Source organism: Panthera leo, chromosome D1, assembly GCF_018350215.1.
Source record: "Panthera leo isolate Ple1 chromosome D1, P.leo_Ple1_pat1.1, whole genome shotgun sequence".
Taxonomy (NCBI): Eukaryota; Metazoa; Chordata; class Mammalia; order Carnivora; family Felidae; genus Panthera; species Panthera leo.
The window spans coordinates 115,093,415-115,106,701 of record NC_056688.1 but is presented as its reverse complement, the minus strand read 5'-3'; the positions used below and the strand labels follow the sequence as shown (position 1 = coordinate 115,106,701).

The following is a 13,287-nucleotide window of genomic DNA, read 5'->3' as shown; positions in this document are numbered from 1 at the left end:
GTAAAACACGAATCTATAAAACCCTTAGAAGATAACATAGGAGAAAACCTGGATGACCTGGGGCATGATGATGACTTTTAAGACATGACACGAAAGGCATGGTCCATGAGAGTAGTAATTGGTAAGCAGGACTTGATGAACTTCCGTGAAAGACAGTATCGAGAGAATGAGAAGACAAGTCACAGCCAGGGAGAAAATACTTGCAAAAGACACATCTGATAAAGGACTGTTATCCAAAATATGGAAAGAACTCTTCAGACTCAATAATAACAAAATAAACAACAAAACAAAACATTTTTAAAATGTCTTTTTGTTGTTGTTTGTTTAATTATTTTTGAGGCAGAGAGAGACAGAGCATGAGTGTGGGAGGGGCAAGGAGAGAGGGAGACACAGAATCTGAAGCAGGCTCCAGGCTCCGAGCTGTCAGCACAGAGCCCGATTCGGGGCTTGAACCCACGAACGGTGAGATCATGACCTGGGCCGAAACCAGACGCTTAACCGACTGAGCCACCCAGGTGCCCCCAAAACAAAACATTTTTAACTAAACAGTAAAAAGTGGTCCAGAGACCTTAACAGGCGCTTCACCAAAGAAGATACACGGATGGCAAGTGATCACACGAATGGCCGCTGTGTGTCCTGCGTCATCAGGAAATGAAAATTAAAACGACGAGATCCCTCCACACGCCTGTTAGAATGGCCAAAATCTGGAACACCGACGGCAAACGCTGATGAGGACATTGGGCACCAGGAACTCTGTCACTGCTGGTGGGAATGCACACTGGTGTGGCCACCCTGCAAGACACTTGCCAGTGTCTTACACAGCTGAAAAGACCAGTGGTTATCAGGGGTTGTAAGGGTGGGGGAAGGGATGACTAGGCCGAGGGTTTTAGGGCAGTGAAACCACTCTGGCTGACACAATGATGGGCACATGTCGTCACGTGTTTGTCCAAGCCCACAGAGTATACACCACCAATGTGGACTGTGGACTTTGGCGCTAATGATGTGTCCATGTAGGCTTGTGAATTGTAACGAAGGTATCACTCTGGGGGGGCATGCTGGGAAAGGGGGGAGTCTATGCATGGGGGGGCGGGGAAATCTCCGTACCTTGCTCTTAATTTTGCTGTGAACCTAAAACTGCTCTAAAAAATTCAGTCTTCTTTAAAAATCAATGATAAAAACCAGGGACACAGAAGACAAGTCCAAGAAAAGTGCACAAAATGAAATGGAAAAGAACAGAGCTAAAAGCGATTTCTGAGAAGACAAGAGAAGAAAAGTATGTGAGTGATGTAGCAGGAGAAAACTTTTCTGAAATAAATACATGCCAGGATCAAAAGTTTGAACCAACTGATGCCAGAAATTTAGCCAATGCACAGGCACAGGAGGTCAGCGGGCTTCAGAGGTGAAGATCCCGGAGAACACGGGCCCGGGTCGGGGCGGGTCGGGGCGGGGCAGGTCAGCGCTGGTTTCTCCTGCGGGGCAGGAGAGCTCCCGGGGAAAGCTGCACACATCTGGGTCACACCTGCCTTCCCCAGAACAGCCCCAGGTGCCTAGAAGAGTTCAGGACACATCTGACCAACACACAAGGGAACGGACGGACGGACGGACAGATGCCGGGGAACAGCCGGGTGGATGGGTGTGTAGATGCAAAGTGCCACCCCGCTCCCTGGGCCACCTGGCGCCCGTATCCTTCACCTACCTTCCACGCCAAAGGCGCAAGGCAAGAGGTGGGGGCACAGAGGATGCCAGGTCCCAAACGTCCCAACCAGGGTCCCCGGGAATTAGACGCAGAGGCCACCCTGCCCACAGGGCCAGGGGGTTGGCGGCCATCGCGCTAACCCAGGTGGGCTCTGTGGACGAAGCGGGCGCAGGCTGCATTTGGCGGGGTCCCAGCCCGTGGAACGTTGGAAGCTTTGCGAGCGTGGGCACAGGCTCACAGACAGGAAGCCTGGGAGGCTGCGCCCGGGGGGGGGGGGCTGGAGCGGGAAGGAAACGAGACGAGACGCGAGCCTTGGCCCTCCCGCTGCCAGTGAGCTGCTGCGCCCTCCCCTCCAGCCGTCAGCTCCCGCCAGGTTCGCCGATCCACCCCCACCCTTGCGGGCTGTGTGGTCCCAGGCAATCCGCTTAACCGCTCTGTGCGCCAGCGCCCACATTTTTGTCGATATTCTTTTGCTGCAAACTTTCCCCATCTTCTGCTCCCTAATAACCACCACTCCACACCCCGCTCCCGATGGTGGGGTAGGGCTGGGGTGCCCTCTGGGCCCCTCCTCCAGTTCCAGGTCACTGAAGCCAGCACTAGGGGGTCCTCCTTCCACCCCCTCCCTCCACTCTGGCACTGAGCCCTGGAGGCCTCCCCATCCCTTGCCCCCTGATTTTTGTCCCCCGCTCCTCTTCCAGAGGTTTTTCCAACAGCCGCCTGGGGGTCCCCACCTCCAGTCGACCACCTGGCACATCCTCTATGCCCAGTGCAATGGAGGAGTATAAATGCTAAGTCACCCCACTCAAGCTGCCACAGCCTTTCCTTCGAACTCCCCAGAGCAGAGTCCAGGCTCCCCCAGGAGCTGCCCACCTCCCAAGTGAGAGCCTAACTTACTCCCCCGTGGAGGCCCCAGGCCTCAGGTTCTCAACACTGATGATGCACCATAGCCATCTGGAGGGTTAGACGCGGGTTCCCAGGCCCTGCTCCACAAACGGCCCTATCTGTTTTCTAAGCTCCCTAGATGGATCTTCCATTTGCCACAAACCCACCTCCTCCAGGAAGCCTACCATCAAGCCTAGGCTTGAATCTTCGTTGCACTACAGGGCAAGGGGAACTCTGAGGAGGACAGAGCAGAAGGCCGGTTGCAGAGGCCAGATGTGGCTCCCAGCCTGGGCTTCAGAGTGCTGGTAACAGGTCTGGGCCACAGCCAGCCCCCTGGCCCTGCGGTGGTTACAGCGCCCAGAATCCCAGACTTCCTAGGAACGCTGGGCCACAGAGGTAAGAGGTCCACGGTGGGGGAGGGGTCCACATATCCTCAGGGATGCTCAGCACAGCTTTGGGGCAGTGGGAGCCAGCCGTGCCACCCCAGCAAAGCCCCCTCCGCTCCTCTGCAGCCCCGGCTGACCCGGCTTACCCCTGGGGCTACCCCACAAGCCCTTTGAACCCCTACCTGCAGCCTCGAGGCTGGTTCCCCAGGCAGGGCCCCAGGTGGGCCCAGGTAGACCCCAGATGGAGGGCGGGCCCCAGGCCCGTGCCAGGCGTGTGCCTTCAGGTGAGCTCAGCGCCGCACAAACTTGTCTCCCAGGATTTTTCCACACAAAACACGTCTCCCAGGGAAGCAACCGGTCTGATGAGCTAGGCGTGCGGGCGTTCCCACCCCGCCCTCCTGGTGCCCCCACAGTCCCGTCCTGCAGTGAGAGGCCGCCCCAGACGGACGCGCTGGGCCTGGGATGGAGTCCAGGACCCCTCTGCCTGTAGCAGTGGCCTCCGGGTTGAGCCATGGAGCCTGCAGGATCCAGACCCCCAGCACGGTAGGTCTCCCACCCAAGCGCCCACCTCGGCCCGGCAGTCCCACCCCAGGCTTCACCTTGACCTTTCCGAGGACCCTCCCCTCCCCTTTGAGCCTGTCCCCACCCTGCCCCTTCCTCTCCAGCACTGACCTCACCCCTAGGCCTGCCTTCTGACCCTGACCTCCCTCCTCACCCCCAGGCCCCCATCCACCATCCCCACCTGGGGCTACATCCCCTGAAAAGACTGATTGCAGATTAAGGCAGTTGTCTTCAGGGGCCAGGGTAAGGGACTCCCATGGGAGAGAGGAGGCTGTTAGGGTGGGCCCCACAGTGACTCCTCAAGGGGGCCCCAGGAGGTACCTGAAGCCACTCAACCCCTCCACCCCTCCAGCCCTGCCCAGCTCACCCCTTGCCCCTACTCCATCCACCAAGGGCCTATCCTAGATTCACTCCAGGCCTACCCAGGAGGCCTTGCAGCATGCTGGTCCAGCTGGATGGGAGCACCCCAGGGAGACTTTCTGGGGGCAAATCCTGATAGGCCCGGGCCCCCCTCCCCACCCCTGATGCCGACCCCTCCTAATCACTGTTCTGCCAGACTCCTGGGTTCTTCCTCCGCTGACACAGCCTCTGCTCCTGCACCCCCAGCCTGGACGGGGGGGGGTGGGGGGTGGGGGGTGGAGGGGGGGGCTCTGAGTCAATGCCTTGTGGCAGTCCTGCCTACCCTGCCCCATCAGAGCTCTGTTGAGCTGAGCCCTGACTCACATGTAGGGAATGGCCTTCTGCCTCACAGCCTGGGGGGCAGAAGCCAGGGAGGGGTGAGAGAGAGGGCCAAGCCAGCCCTTTGGAGGCCTCTGCAGAAGTTGGGGAGATGGGGGCAACTTCTGGGGTCTACAGGACAGAGATCCAGAGGGTCACAAGACTAGGGTGTGGGCCAAGTCTATCTGTATGCTTCTGGGGTCTCCTGGGCACCAAAGATCAAGGTCCGTGGGGCCCTCTTCTACCCGAAAGCTCCCCCACCCCAAGCCCTTTGTCCTCAGTCCTCACCCTTAGCATCGACCCCTGACTCCTAATAGTGACCCAGGATGCTGACCCCTGCCTGGCTCAGGGCCCCCAGTCACCCAGGGAGGGAAGATCCCTCCCTTCAGACTCCTGGAGGTGGCTGGCCGTAGGTTCCCCAGTGACCTAACCTGGCCCTTCCCTGACACTCAGGACAGTGGGGCCTGATTGTCCCGCCCCTGCCCCAAAGGCCCCACTGTGGCCGGGGAACCCAGATGGGCCCGGACCCTGCCGCCCCGTCCCGGAACAGGCGGAAGGAACGGGGAGGCCAGGCCGGGACGTGGGGCCTGTTCTTCCGCCCAAATTCCACCTTAAGCTGGTGGTGGCCCCTCCCTCTCACCTGGCCCAGGTGTCCCCGCCCCCAGCCAAGCTCAGGGCTGGGCAGGCGTCTGTCTCCAGGCTGGCTCTGGGCGAGGCCAGTGGGGAGGGGACTTCGGGGACGGGACGGTGAAGACTGCTCAGGCCGAGGAGGCCCGGCGGCCCAGGCCGGGCGCACACCCAGCCCCGCACGCCTGCCGCCATGCAGGACGGTAACTTCCTGCTGTCGGCCCTGCAGCCCGAGGCCGGCGTGTGCTCCCTGGCGCTGCCCTCCGACCTGCAGCTGGACCGCCGGGGCGCAGAGGGGCCCGACGCTGAGCGGCTGCGGGCGGCCCGCGTCCAGGAGCAGGTCTGCGCCCGCCTCCTGCAGCTGGGCCGGCAGGCTCGGCACAACGGGGCGGCGGAGCCCGAGGGCGCCACCGAGGTGGCCAGAGGTAAGCGGGCGCCTGCAGGGTGGGTGCCGGGCAGCGGGAACGGCAGTGGGCAGAGGTGGCCTCGGTGGGTGTGGCGGTACGAGGGCCAGAGGCCGGGGTAGAGCCGGCATGGGGTTCAGCGCCCTGACTCACCGAGGCCTCGCACTGAGTCACCCGCCCCGCCCGCCAGGTGTGGGAGAAGGCATGGGTGCGGCCTCCCACCAGCCGGCAGGGACCCCCGAGCTCGGGCCCCGCCGCCCCTTCCGCCCCGAGCGCCGCCGTCGGCACGTGGCAGGCCACCCGGGGCCTGCCTCTGTCGGCAAAACGGGACCGGGCACACGTCCGGTCCCACGTAACACAGGCTCGCACGCGGCCTCGGGCGCGCAGACATACACGTCAGTCCCACTAAGACACACACACCCTGAGACACAGACACCCAGACTCCAGCGTCCCTCCCCACCACCCTCCAGGCCCCAAGGGAATAAGCAGACAGAAACGTGAGGGGGCGGGTCTGGGAAGCCTGGACCGGAGCCACCTGCCTGTCTGGACCGGGGTCTCCCTGTGGAATTGCGGCGGGGTGGGGGTGGGGGGCCCGCAGGAGTGACCCAGATATTATTCCCGAGAACATCAGGTGGGGGAGTGCCCCCTCGGTGCGGGCAGACCGCCCTGTGTCGGAACCCCGGCTCTACCAGCGTGTGTGTGAGTTCGAGAGCAAATGCGTGAGTGTGCATGCATGTGTGTGTGGATGTGTGTGTGTGCATGTGGGCGCATGCCTGTTAAAGGATCCCACAAACACAGTGAGTTCAGAGCAGTTGTTCTAGAAATGCCATTTCCTCCCTGGCCAGACTGCAGCAACAGGGATCAAGGTTAGATAGTAAGGTGAACTTCCCAGGATGTCAGGAGCCAAGACACCAGTTCCACAGTGGTTCACGTGACCTTTAGAGGGCCCTTTCCCAGGACAGGTCTCCAGATGCTGGCCAGACACGGGGGGAGAGGGTCAGCCAGCATAGGGGCCTGCCAGAGCAGCCTGGATTCCTGGGTCCTCTCCTCCCTGGGCCTCAGCCTTGCTGGTGGCTAAGTAGTTGGGTGCCCAGGGGTCATGGGGTGGAGGAGGGAGCAGGGAAGGGTTAATTACCACCCTGGCTACCCTGCCAATTAGGGGGAGGATTATAATTTGGGGGTGGGAGTAAGGTCCCCAGGCTGGGGGTGTGTCCCCCCAGGCTGAGCCTCACTAGCGTCAAAGGGTTAATAGCCCCTGCCCAGAAGCCTCATTAACCAGGGCGGGTCTGGGGAATGTACTGGGAGGGGAGCCCCCCAGACCTAGTTGGAAGAGGCCGGGGGAGGGGCTGAGGCCCCCTCCCTTCACTCACATCATGAGTCCTTTCAGCCACTCACCCTGCCTAGGCTCTCTGGGGACATGTGACTCTTCTCCCCCAAGATATGGCCCTAGCAGGGACCCTGGCAGAGGCTGATCCCCTCCGGGCACCTCCTCCCTGTCCAGAGACGCCGGAGCCACCTCACCCCAGTCCGTCCCCCTGCTCTGCCTTGGTCTGACCTTCACCCAACCGTCCTCAGTGTTTCCAGCTCATGCACCTGTTGTCTATCAAACCAGCCATCCATCTGTCCATCCACCCCTCCTTCCAACGGTCCGACCAGCCCTCCCTCCTCCTCCTCTGCCATCTCTCCACCCTTCACCCACCCCCCCTGTCTGTCCACTCACCACAGAGTCGGGCTGGCGCCAGCAGCCTCAGTTTCTGTGTGGCTGGATGGGGCGGGCGTGGCTTTTCCAGGTGGGACAGGGAACTGTGTGTCCTTGGCGAGTGTGGCATCACTCCCGTGTGGCCACAGCAAAGGACGGGCTCACAGAGGTCAGTGTGGCTTCCTGGAGGAGGGGGTCAGGTGTGTGTCCTGGCAGGGACTAGAGAGTTGATGGAGTCCCGGCACACTTCCCAGGCAGCCAGGGGGTCGGGGGTGGGGGGTGGGGGGGGGGGTGAGCGTGCCCATCCCCCAGCACAGCTGGAGGGGCAGGGGGCTGTGGGAGAGGTCCGAACAGGGTTGACCCACAAGCGGAGGAGACCCGTGAGGCATCTGGCCCAGCCAGGCCACCACTGTCCCTGTCGGCAGGCACATCCCGCGGTCACTACCACACCCTGCAGTCTGGCTTCAGCTCGCGCTCTCAGAGCCTCGGTGGGGACAACGTCTCTGTGAGTACACTCTCTCCAGCCTCAGGAGAGGCTCGTGGGGGAGGCTCTGGGGGAAGCTGGGAGCTGCAGGGTCAGGGAGAGGGGCTGGTGCCAGGTGAGCCCCCAGCACCCACTCGCTGCTCTCCTCCCTGCCCCGCAGACCTTCCGGCCCGTTGCCAAGCCTGCCTACAGCCCGGCCTCCTGGTCCTCCCGCTCAGCTGTGGATCTGAGCTCTAGTCGGAGGCTGAGCTCTGCCCACAACGGGGGCAGCGCCTTTGGGGTCGCGGGGTACGGGGGAGCCCAGCCTGCCGCACCCATGCCTACCCGGCCCATGTCCTTCCACGAGCGTGGGGGGGCGGGGAGCCGGGTGGACTACGACACGTTGTCCCTGCGCTCGCTGAGGCTAGGGGCCGGGGGCCTGGATGACCGCTACAGCGTGGTATCCGAGCAGCTGGAGCCCCCAGCTGCCTCCGCCTACAGGGCCTTTGGCTACGAGCGCCAGGCCAGCTCCGGCCGGTCAGGGGGCTTGGACTGGCCGGGAGCCGCTGAGGGGCCGCCCAGCCGGACCATCCGTGCGCCGGCCATGCGGACCCTGCAGCGATTCCAGAGCGGCCACCGCAGCCGAGGCGTGGCCGGGGTGGCCCCAGGGGGTGTCCCGGAGCCTGTGGCCCGAGCACCGTCTGTGCGCAGCCTCAGCCTGAGCCTGGCCGACTCCAGCCACCTGCCGGATGTGCGTGGCCTGGACAGCTACGGTGGCCACCGCACCCTGCAGAGGCTCAGCAGCGGGTGAGCTGGGCCTGGCTTGGGGAGGGGACTTCTGCCACGGCCCTGGCCCGGCCCCGGGGTCAGCCTGACCCCTCCCGGCCCCCGTCCCTGCAGATTTGACGACATCGACCTGCCCTCAGCAGTCAAGTACCTCATGGCCTCAGACCCCAACCTGCAGGTGCTGGGAGCAGCCTACATCCAGCACAAGTGCTATAGCGACGCGGCAGCCAAGAAGCAGGTGACCGACCGCCCCCGCTGGTGCCACCTGTGGCCCACTGGTCCGTGAACACCCCTGCCTACCACCCTCGGTGATCCTCCCACTTGTCATTAATCTCCGGTCCCTAACCACCCCTCAACGGTCCCCACGCTGACTGGGCAGGCAGACCCCCCTTTGGCCCAGAGCCTCCCCGGCAGACGAGGGGCAGGAGGAAGTGATGTGCATACGTACAAGTACAGCTGCGTGCCTCTGCACACACCTGCGCACACCTACACGCATCTGCACACATCTAAAGACACCTGCGCACCCCTGCACACGCCTGACACGCCTGCGTACACCTGCACGTCTCCGTCACCAGCACACGCCCTCCCGTACTTGCACCCGTCTGCACACGCCTGTGCGCAGGTTGCTCACACCCGCGTGCCTGTGCGTGCAGGCCCGCAGCCTTCAGGCTGTGCCCAGGCTGGTGAAGCTCTTCAACCACGCCAACCAGGAGGTGCAACGCCACGCCACGGGCGCCATGCGCAACCTCATCTACGACAACGCGGACAACAAGCTGGCCCTGGTGGAGGAGAACGGCATCTTCGAGCTGCTGCGCACGCTGCGTGAGCATGACGACGAGCTGCGCAAGAACGTCACAGGTGCCCTGCCAGCCCACGCCAGCCCTCTCCTTCCCTCCCTCCGTTCTCTGTTCCTCTGTCCCCGCCACTTCCATTGGTCCCGACTGTTCTTGTGCCATATGTGTGCAGCTAGCCTCCAGCCCCCAGGCCCCGTGTCCCCAAGCATTGTCTCTCGGCTGTGTCACAGCCCCGTGACCTGTAGGTTGTATGCAGGCTCTCCCCATGGGGCTCTCGAGCGAGGCTCCAAACGCCAGGAGGGGCCCTGGGAGAGGTTGGGGTCCTCATCCCCACCCTCCCTGGAGGGGCTGGAGGGGACCAGTGGGCGACTGCTGACCATGGCCACGGCCCCGCCTGCCCCAGGGATCCTGTGGAACCTGTCCTCCAGCGACCATCTGAAGGATCGCCTGGCCAGGGACACACTGGAACAGCTCACCGACCTGGTGCTGAGCCCCCTCTCGGGGGCCGGAGGACCACCCCTCATCCAGCAGAATGCCTCTGAGGCTGAAATCTTCTATAATGCCACGGGCTTCCTCAGGTGCGCCGGGGCGGGGGCAGCAGAGAGAGAGGCTAAGACGGTGGCCGTGGGGAAAGAACGGGGTGCCTGGAAGGGGGCAGGGGAGGCCTGGAGAAGGGGCACTTGAGTCCCAGGTCTGAATGGCAGGGTGGGGCTGGCCAGGGCGGCAGGCAGAAGCAGACCGGCCACGCAAGGTACGGGTGCTGGCACAGAAGTGGGACAGGCAGCTGGTCCCAGGCAGAGCGGTGATATGTCAGGTGGCAGCAGGCCCTGGGGTCCACAGGCTCCCCTCCACTCTGGACACTTGGCGGGAGGGGGGGATGGGCATGCAGAGGGGCTGCAGGGGCCAGGGGGCGGGGCCCAGCTCAGGGCAAGGAGGTGACTGGGGCTCAAGGGCTCGGCCCTTGGGACTGGTTCCCACTGGGGGGGTCCCCGGTCTGCCTCCGTCCGCAGGAACCTCAGCTCAGCTTCCCAGGCCACTCGCCAGAAGATGCGTGAGTGCCACGGGCTGGTGGATGCCCTGGTCACCTACATCAACCACGCCCTGGACGTGGGCAAGTGTGAGGACAAGGTGAGGGGCGGCCACTGCCGAAAGGTCCTGGGGGGTTCTGGCCCACGCTGACCACGGTCCGCCCCCTGCAGAGTGTGGAGAACGCCGTGTGCGTGCTGAGGAACCTGTCCTACCGCCTGTACGATGAGATGCCACCCTCCGCCCTGCAGCGGCTCGAGGGCCGGGGCCGCAGGGACACGGCTGGGGCGCCACCCGGCGAGGTGGTGGGCTGCTTCACGCCGCAGAGCCGGCGGCTTCGAGAGGTGGGCGCGGGCCTGGGCAGCTGGGAGCAGGGCCCCCGGCCCGAACCCAGCTGACCCTCCACACCTCCCACCCAGCTGCCCCTCACGGCTGATGCACTGACCTTCGCCGAGGTGTCTAAGGACCCCAAGGGTCTTGAGTGGCTGTGGAGCCCCCAGATCGTGGGGCTGTACAACCGGCTGCTGCAGCGCTGTGAACTCAACCCACACACGACCGAGGCAGCCGCGGGAGCACTGCAGAACATCACTGCGGGCGACCGCAGGGTGAGGACCCACGTGTGGCCTTGCACTGGGGACACGAAGGGTGAATGAGGAGGGTGCAGGAGCTTTCCAGTTTAGTCTGTTGGAGCAGGATGAACACAGCCAGGTGAATGAGCCAAAACCCAAGACGGAGGAGACAGGACGTGCCGCCAGGGGTGCGAGAGGCAGGGGACACTGGAGGGGAGAGGACGCTGCCAGGGGTGCGAGAGGCAGGGGACACTGGAGGGGACAGGACACGCAGCCAGGGGTGCGAGAGGCAGGGGACACCGGAGGGGACAGGACACACAGCCAGGGATGCGAGAGGCAGGGGACACCGGAGGGGACAGGACGTGCCGCCAGGGGTGTGAGACGCAGGGGACACCGGAGGGGACAGGACACGCAGCCAGGGGTGCGGGAGGCAGGGGACACCGAGGGGACAGGACGCTGCCAGGGGTGCAAGAGGCAGGCGACAGGAGGGGCAGCCAGGAGTGTGAGGCCAGTGTCCCAGACGGGACAGGCCCCCAGGATCCCTGAGGGTTTAGGGAGAGGCGTGAGCTGAGAAGGGGCTGACCCAAGTCACACGTGATGAGGCTCCTGGCTGGGCTGTGAGGGCAGAAGCAGAAAGAACAGAGCAGGTGAGAGACGGTGGGGTCCAGTCCTGCCTCAGGGTTTTGGGGAGGGAGAGGGACAGGGACAGAGAAGAGCCCCAACCCGCGGCGCTCACCAGCTCCTCTCCTACCCGCAGTGGGCGGGCGTGCTGAGCCGCCTGGCTCTAGAGCAGGAGCGCGTCCTGAACCCACTGCTCGACCGGGTTCGGACCGCTGACCACCACCAGCTCCGCTCGCTGACTGGCCTCATCCGAAACCTGTCTCGGAATGCCAGAAACAAGGACGAGATGTGTGAGTCCGGCCACCCCGCAGCCCGGGCTCTGCCCTCACCGTGCCTAGCTGGGCTCACCCCCGAGTTTCTTTCCTGCTGCCCGTTTGGGCGAGCCCCTGGCAAGCTAGAGCTGAGCGGATAGATGGGGGGTGCGGAACGGGGGGTGGGCAGGCGGCCAGGAGTGGAGGCTGCCTTCCTGACCTCCCCACCTCCCGGCCTCCCGGCAGCCACCAAGGTGGTGAGTCACCTGATCGAGAAGCTGCCGGGCAGCGTGGGCGAGAAGTGTCCCCCCGCCGACGTGCTGGTCAACATCATAGCCGTGCTCAACAACCTGGTGGTGGCCAGTCCCGTCGCTGCCCGAGACTTGCTCTATTTTGACGGGCTCCGAAAGCTGGTCTTCATCAAGAAGAAGCGGGACAGGTGAGGCCCCTCCAGCACCCTCCCTCGCGGCCTAGCCTGTCCTCCTGCTGACCCCTGCCCTTCCCGCCCCACCCCAGCCCCGACAGTGAGAAGTCCTCCCGAGCAGCCTCCAGCCTCCTGGCCAACCTGTGGCAATACAGCAAGCTCCACCGAGACTTCCGGGCGGTATGTTCTGGCGACCCAGGGCAGGCAGGGCCGGCCCCGGGGGCGGGACATCGGGTGGCAGGGAACAGACCTGGCAACTCACGTGGAACAGGAGACTCGGGAAGTGGGGAACATGAGAAAGGAGACCAGAGACCCAGGGAGGAGTGGGGCATGGGGACCACAGGGCCCGCGGGCAGGAACCCTGACTCTGGGCCCCCCTGTCCACTGCAGAAAGGCTATCGAAAGGAGGACTTCCTGGGCCCATAGGTGAGGCCTTCCTGGAGGAGGATGCAACGTCGCCCAGCCTCCGAGGGATAGGCTCAGCTCTGCGCTGCTCGCTGGCCAGCCTGGCGGAGAAGGCTGATGGCCCGGGGCCTCTCACGGGAGCCCCGTGTGCCACTTTGCAGGGGCCCAGGCACCAGGGAGGGCATGGGGGCGCTGTTCTAGGGATTTGGCTTCTATAGGGCAGGGGTAGGGCAGGGCTTGAGGCTGCTCGGTGTGTGGGGTGGTGACCGGGTCATTGGGCAGAGGTGGTGAACTGTCAGTGCTGGGAATAAAGATAGCTATGGACACAGCCCTGCAAGTTTCTTCGGCTGGCTCGACCTGGGGGTCCAAGCCAGGGACTCAGCAGCGTCCCTGAGCACAGCCGCGCCTGCCCCTGATGATACTCACCCCGAGTCACTCAGATGCTTCTCCAGGTCAGAATGCCCAGGACCAGGACAAGAGTATCCAGTGGGGAGAGAACTGGAGGGACCAGGGCAGACAGCAGAGGCAGCCCAGGGGCCAACCGAGGCACAAACGCAGCAGTGTTGGGGGCCGTGTGTGCAGAGGGGTGGCCACTCCTGGGAGAGTTGTGACCTCCCCTGGCTGAGGTGCTGCCCTGCTGGGCCGTCCACACCCAACACTTGTCTCTGCCCTGCCTCGCTGGACCTGGGGGTGTCCTGACCAGGGACTTGCACCGTCTGACTGAGCCCTGGGAACCCATCTCACCAAACCAGGACATTTGGTGGCGAAGCTCCCTCCCACTCACATTTTTACAACAAAAGGCTTCTTCTGCAAAGCTCAGAACCTGCAGACTCTAAGGGGCCTGCCCCTCCTCCAGGACCTGTGTGGATCAGAGCGGGGCTGGGGACCGTCACGCCCCCAAACAGAGAGACCCAAGGAGGCTACTGTTAAGAGATGTGTCTGAGCTGGCTCAGGATGGAGGCTGGAGAGAGGGCGG

At 63.7% G+C, this 13,287-nt stretch overlaps 1 protein-coding gene across 2 annotated transcripts; it reads left to right on the top strand.

Annotated features, from left to right (window-relative positions):
• The first annotated feature begins 3,230 nt into the window (after positions 1 to 3,230).
• PKP3 (plakophilin 3) lies at positions 3,231 to 13,179 on the top strand. Of its 2 annotated transcripts, XM_042905933.1 has the most exons (14): positions 3,231 to 3,507; positions 5,099 to 5,294; positions 7,398 to 7,477; positions 7,617 to 8,242; positions 8,336 to 8,459; positions 8,875 to 9,079; positions 9,419 to 9,593; positions 10,026 to 10,143; positions 10,215 to 10,385; positions 10,461 to 10,646; positions 11,368 to 11,521; positions 11,729 to 11,921; positions 11,999 to 12,086; positions 12,297 to 13,179. In XM_042905933.1, the coding sequence occupies exons 1-14, from the start codon at positions 3,427 to 3,429 to the stop codon at positions 12,330 to 12,332; spliced, it is 2,433 nt and encodes an 810-aa protein (XP_042761867.1). In that variant the 5' UTR covers positions 3,231 to 3,426; the 3' UTR covers positions 12,333 to 13,179. The 2 variants fall into 2 exon arrangements, with proteins under 2 accessions (XP_042761867.1, XP_042761866.1); XM_042905932.1 differs by lacking the exon at positions 3,231 to 3,507 and having other exon boundaries at positions 4,710 to 5,294.
• Positions 13,180 to 13,287: the final 108 nt, after the last annotated feature.

Coding starts and splice junctions, on each gene's coding strand:
- PKP3 (XM_042905933.1), top strand. CDS start 3,427: ATGGAGTCCAGGACCCCTCTGCCTGTAGCAGTGGCCTCCGGGTTGAGC. Junction 11,522..11,728: donor CAGAAACAAGGACGAGATGT/GTGAGTCCGGCC, acceptor GCCTCCCGGCAG/CCACCAAGGTGGTGAGTCAC. Junction 12,087..12,296: donor TCCACCGAGACTTCCGGGCG/GTATGTTCTGGC, acceptor TGTCCACTGCAG/AAAGGCTATCGAAAGGAGGA.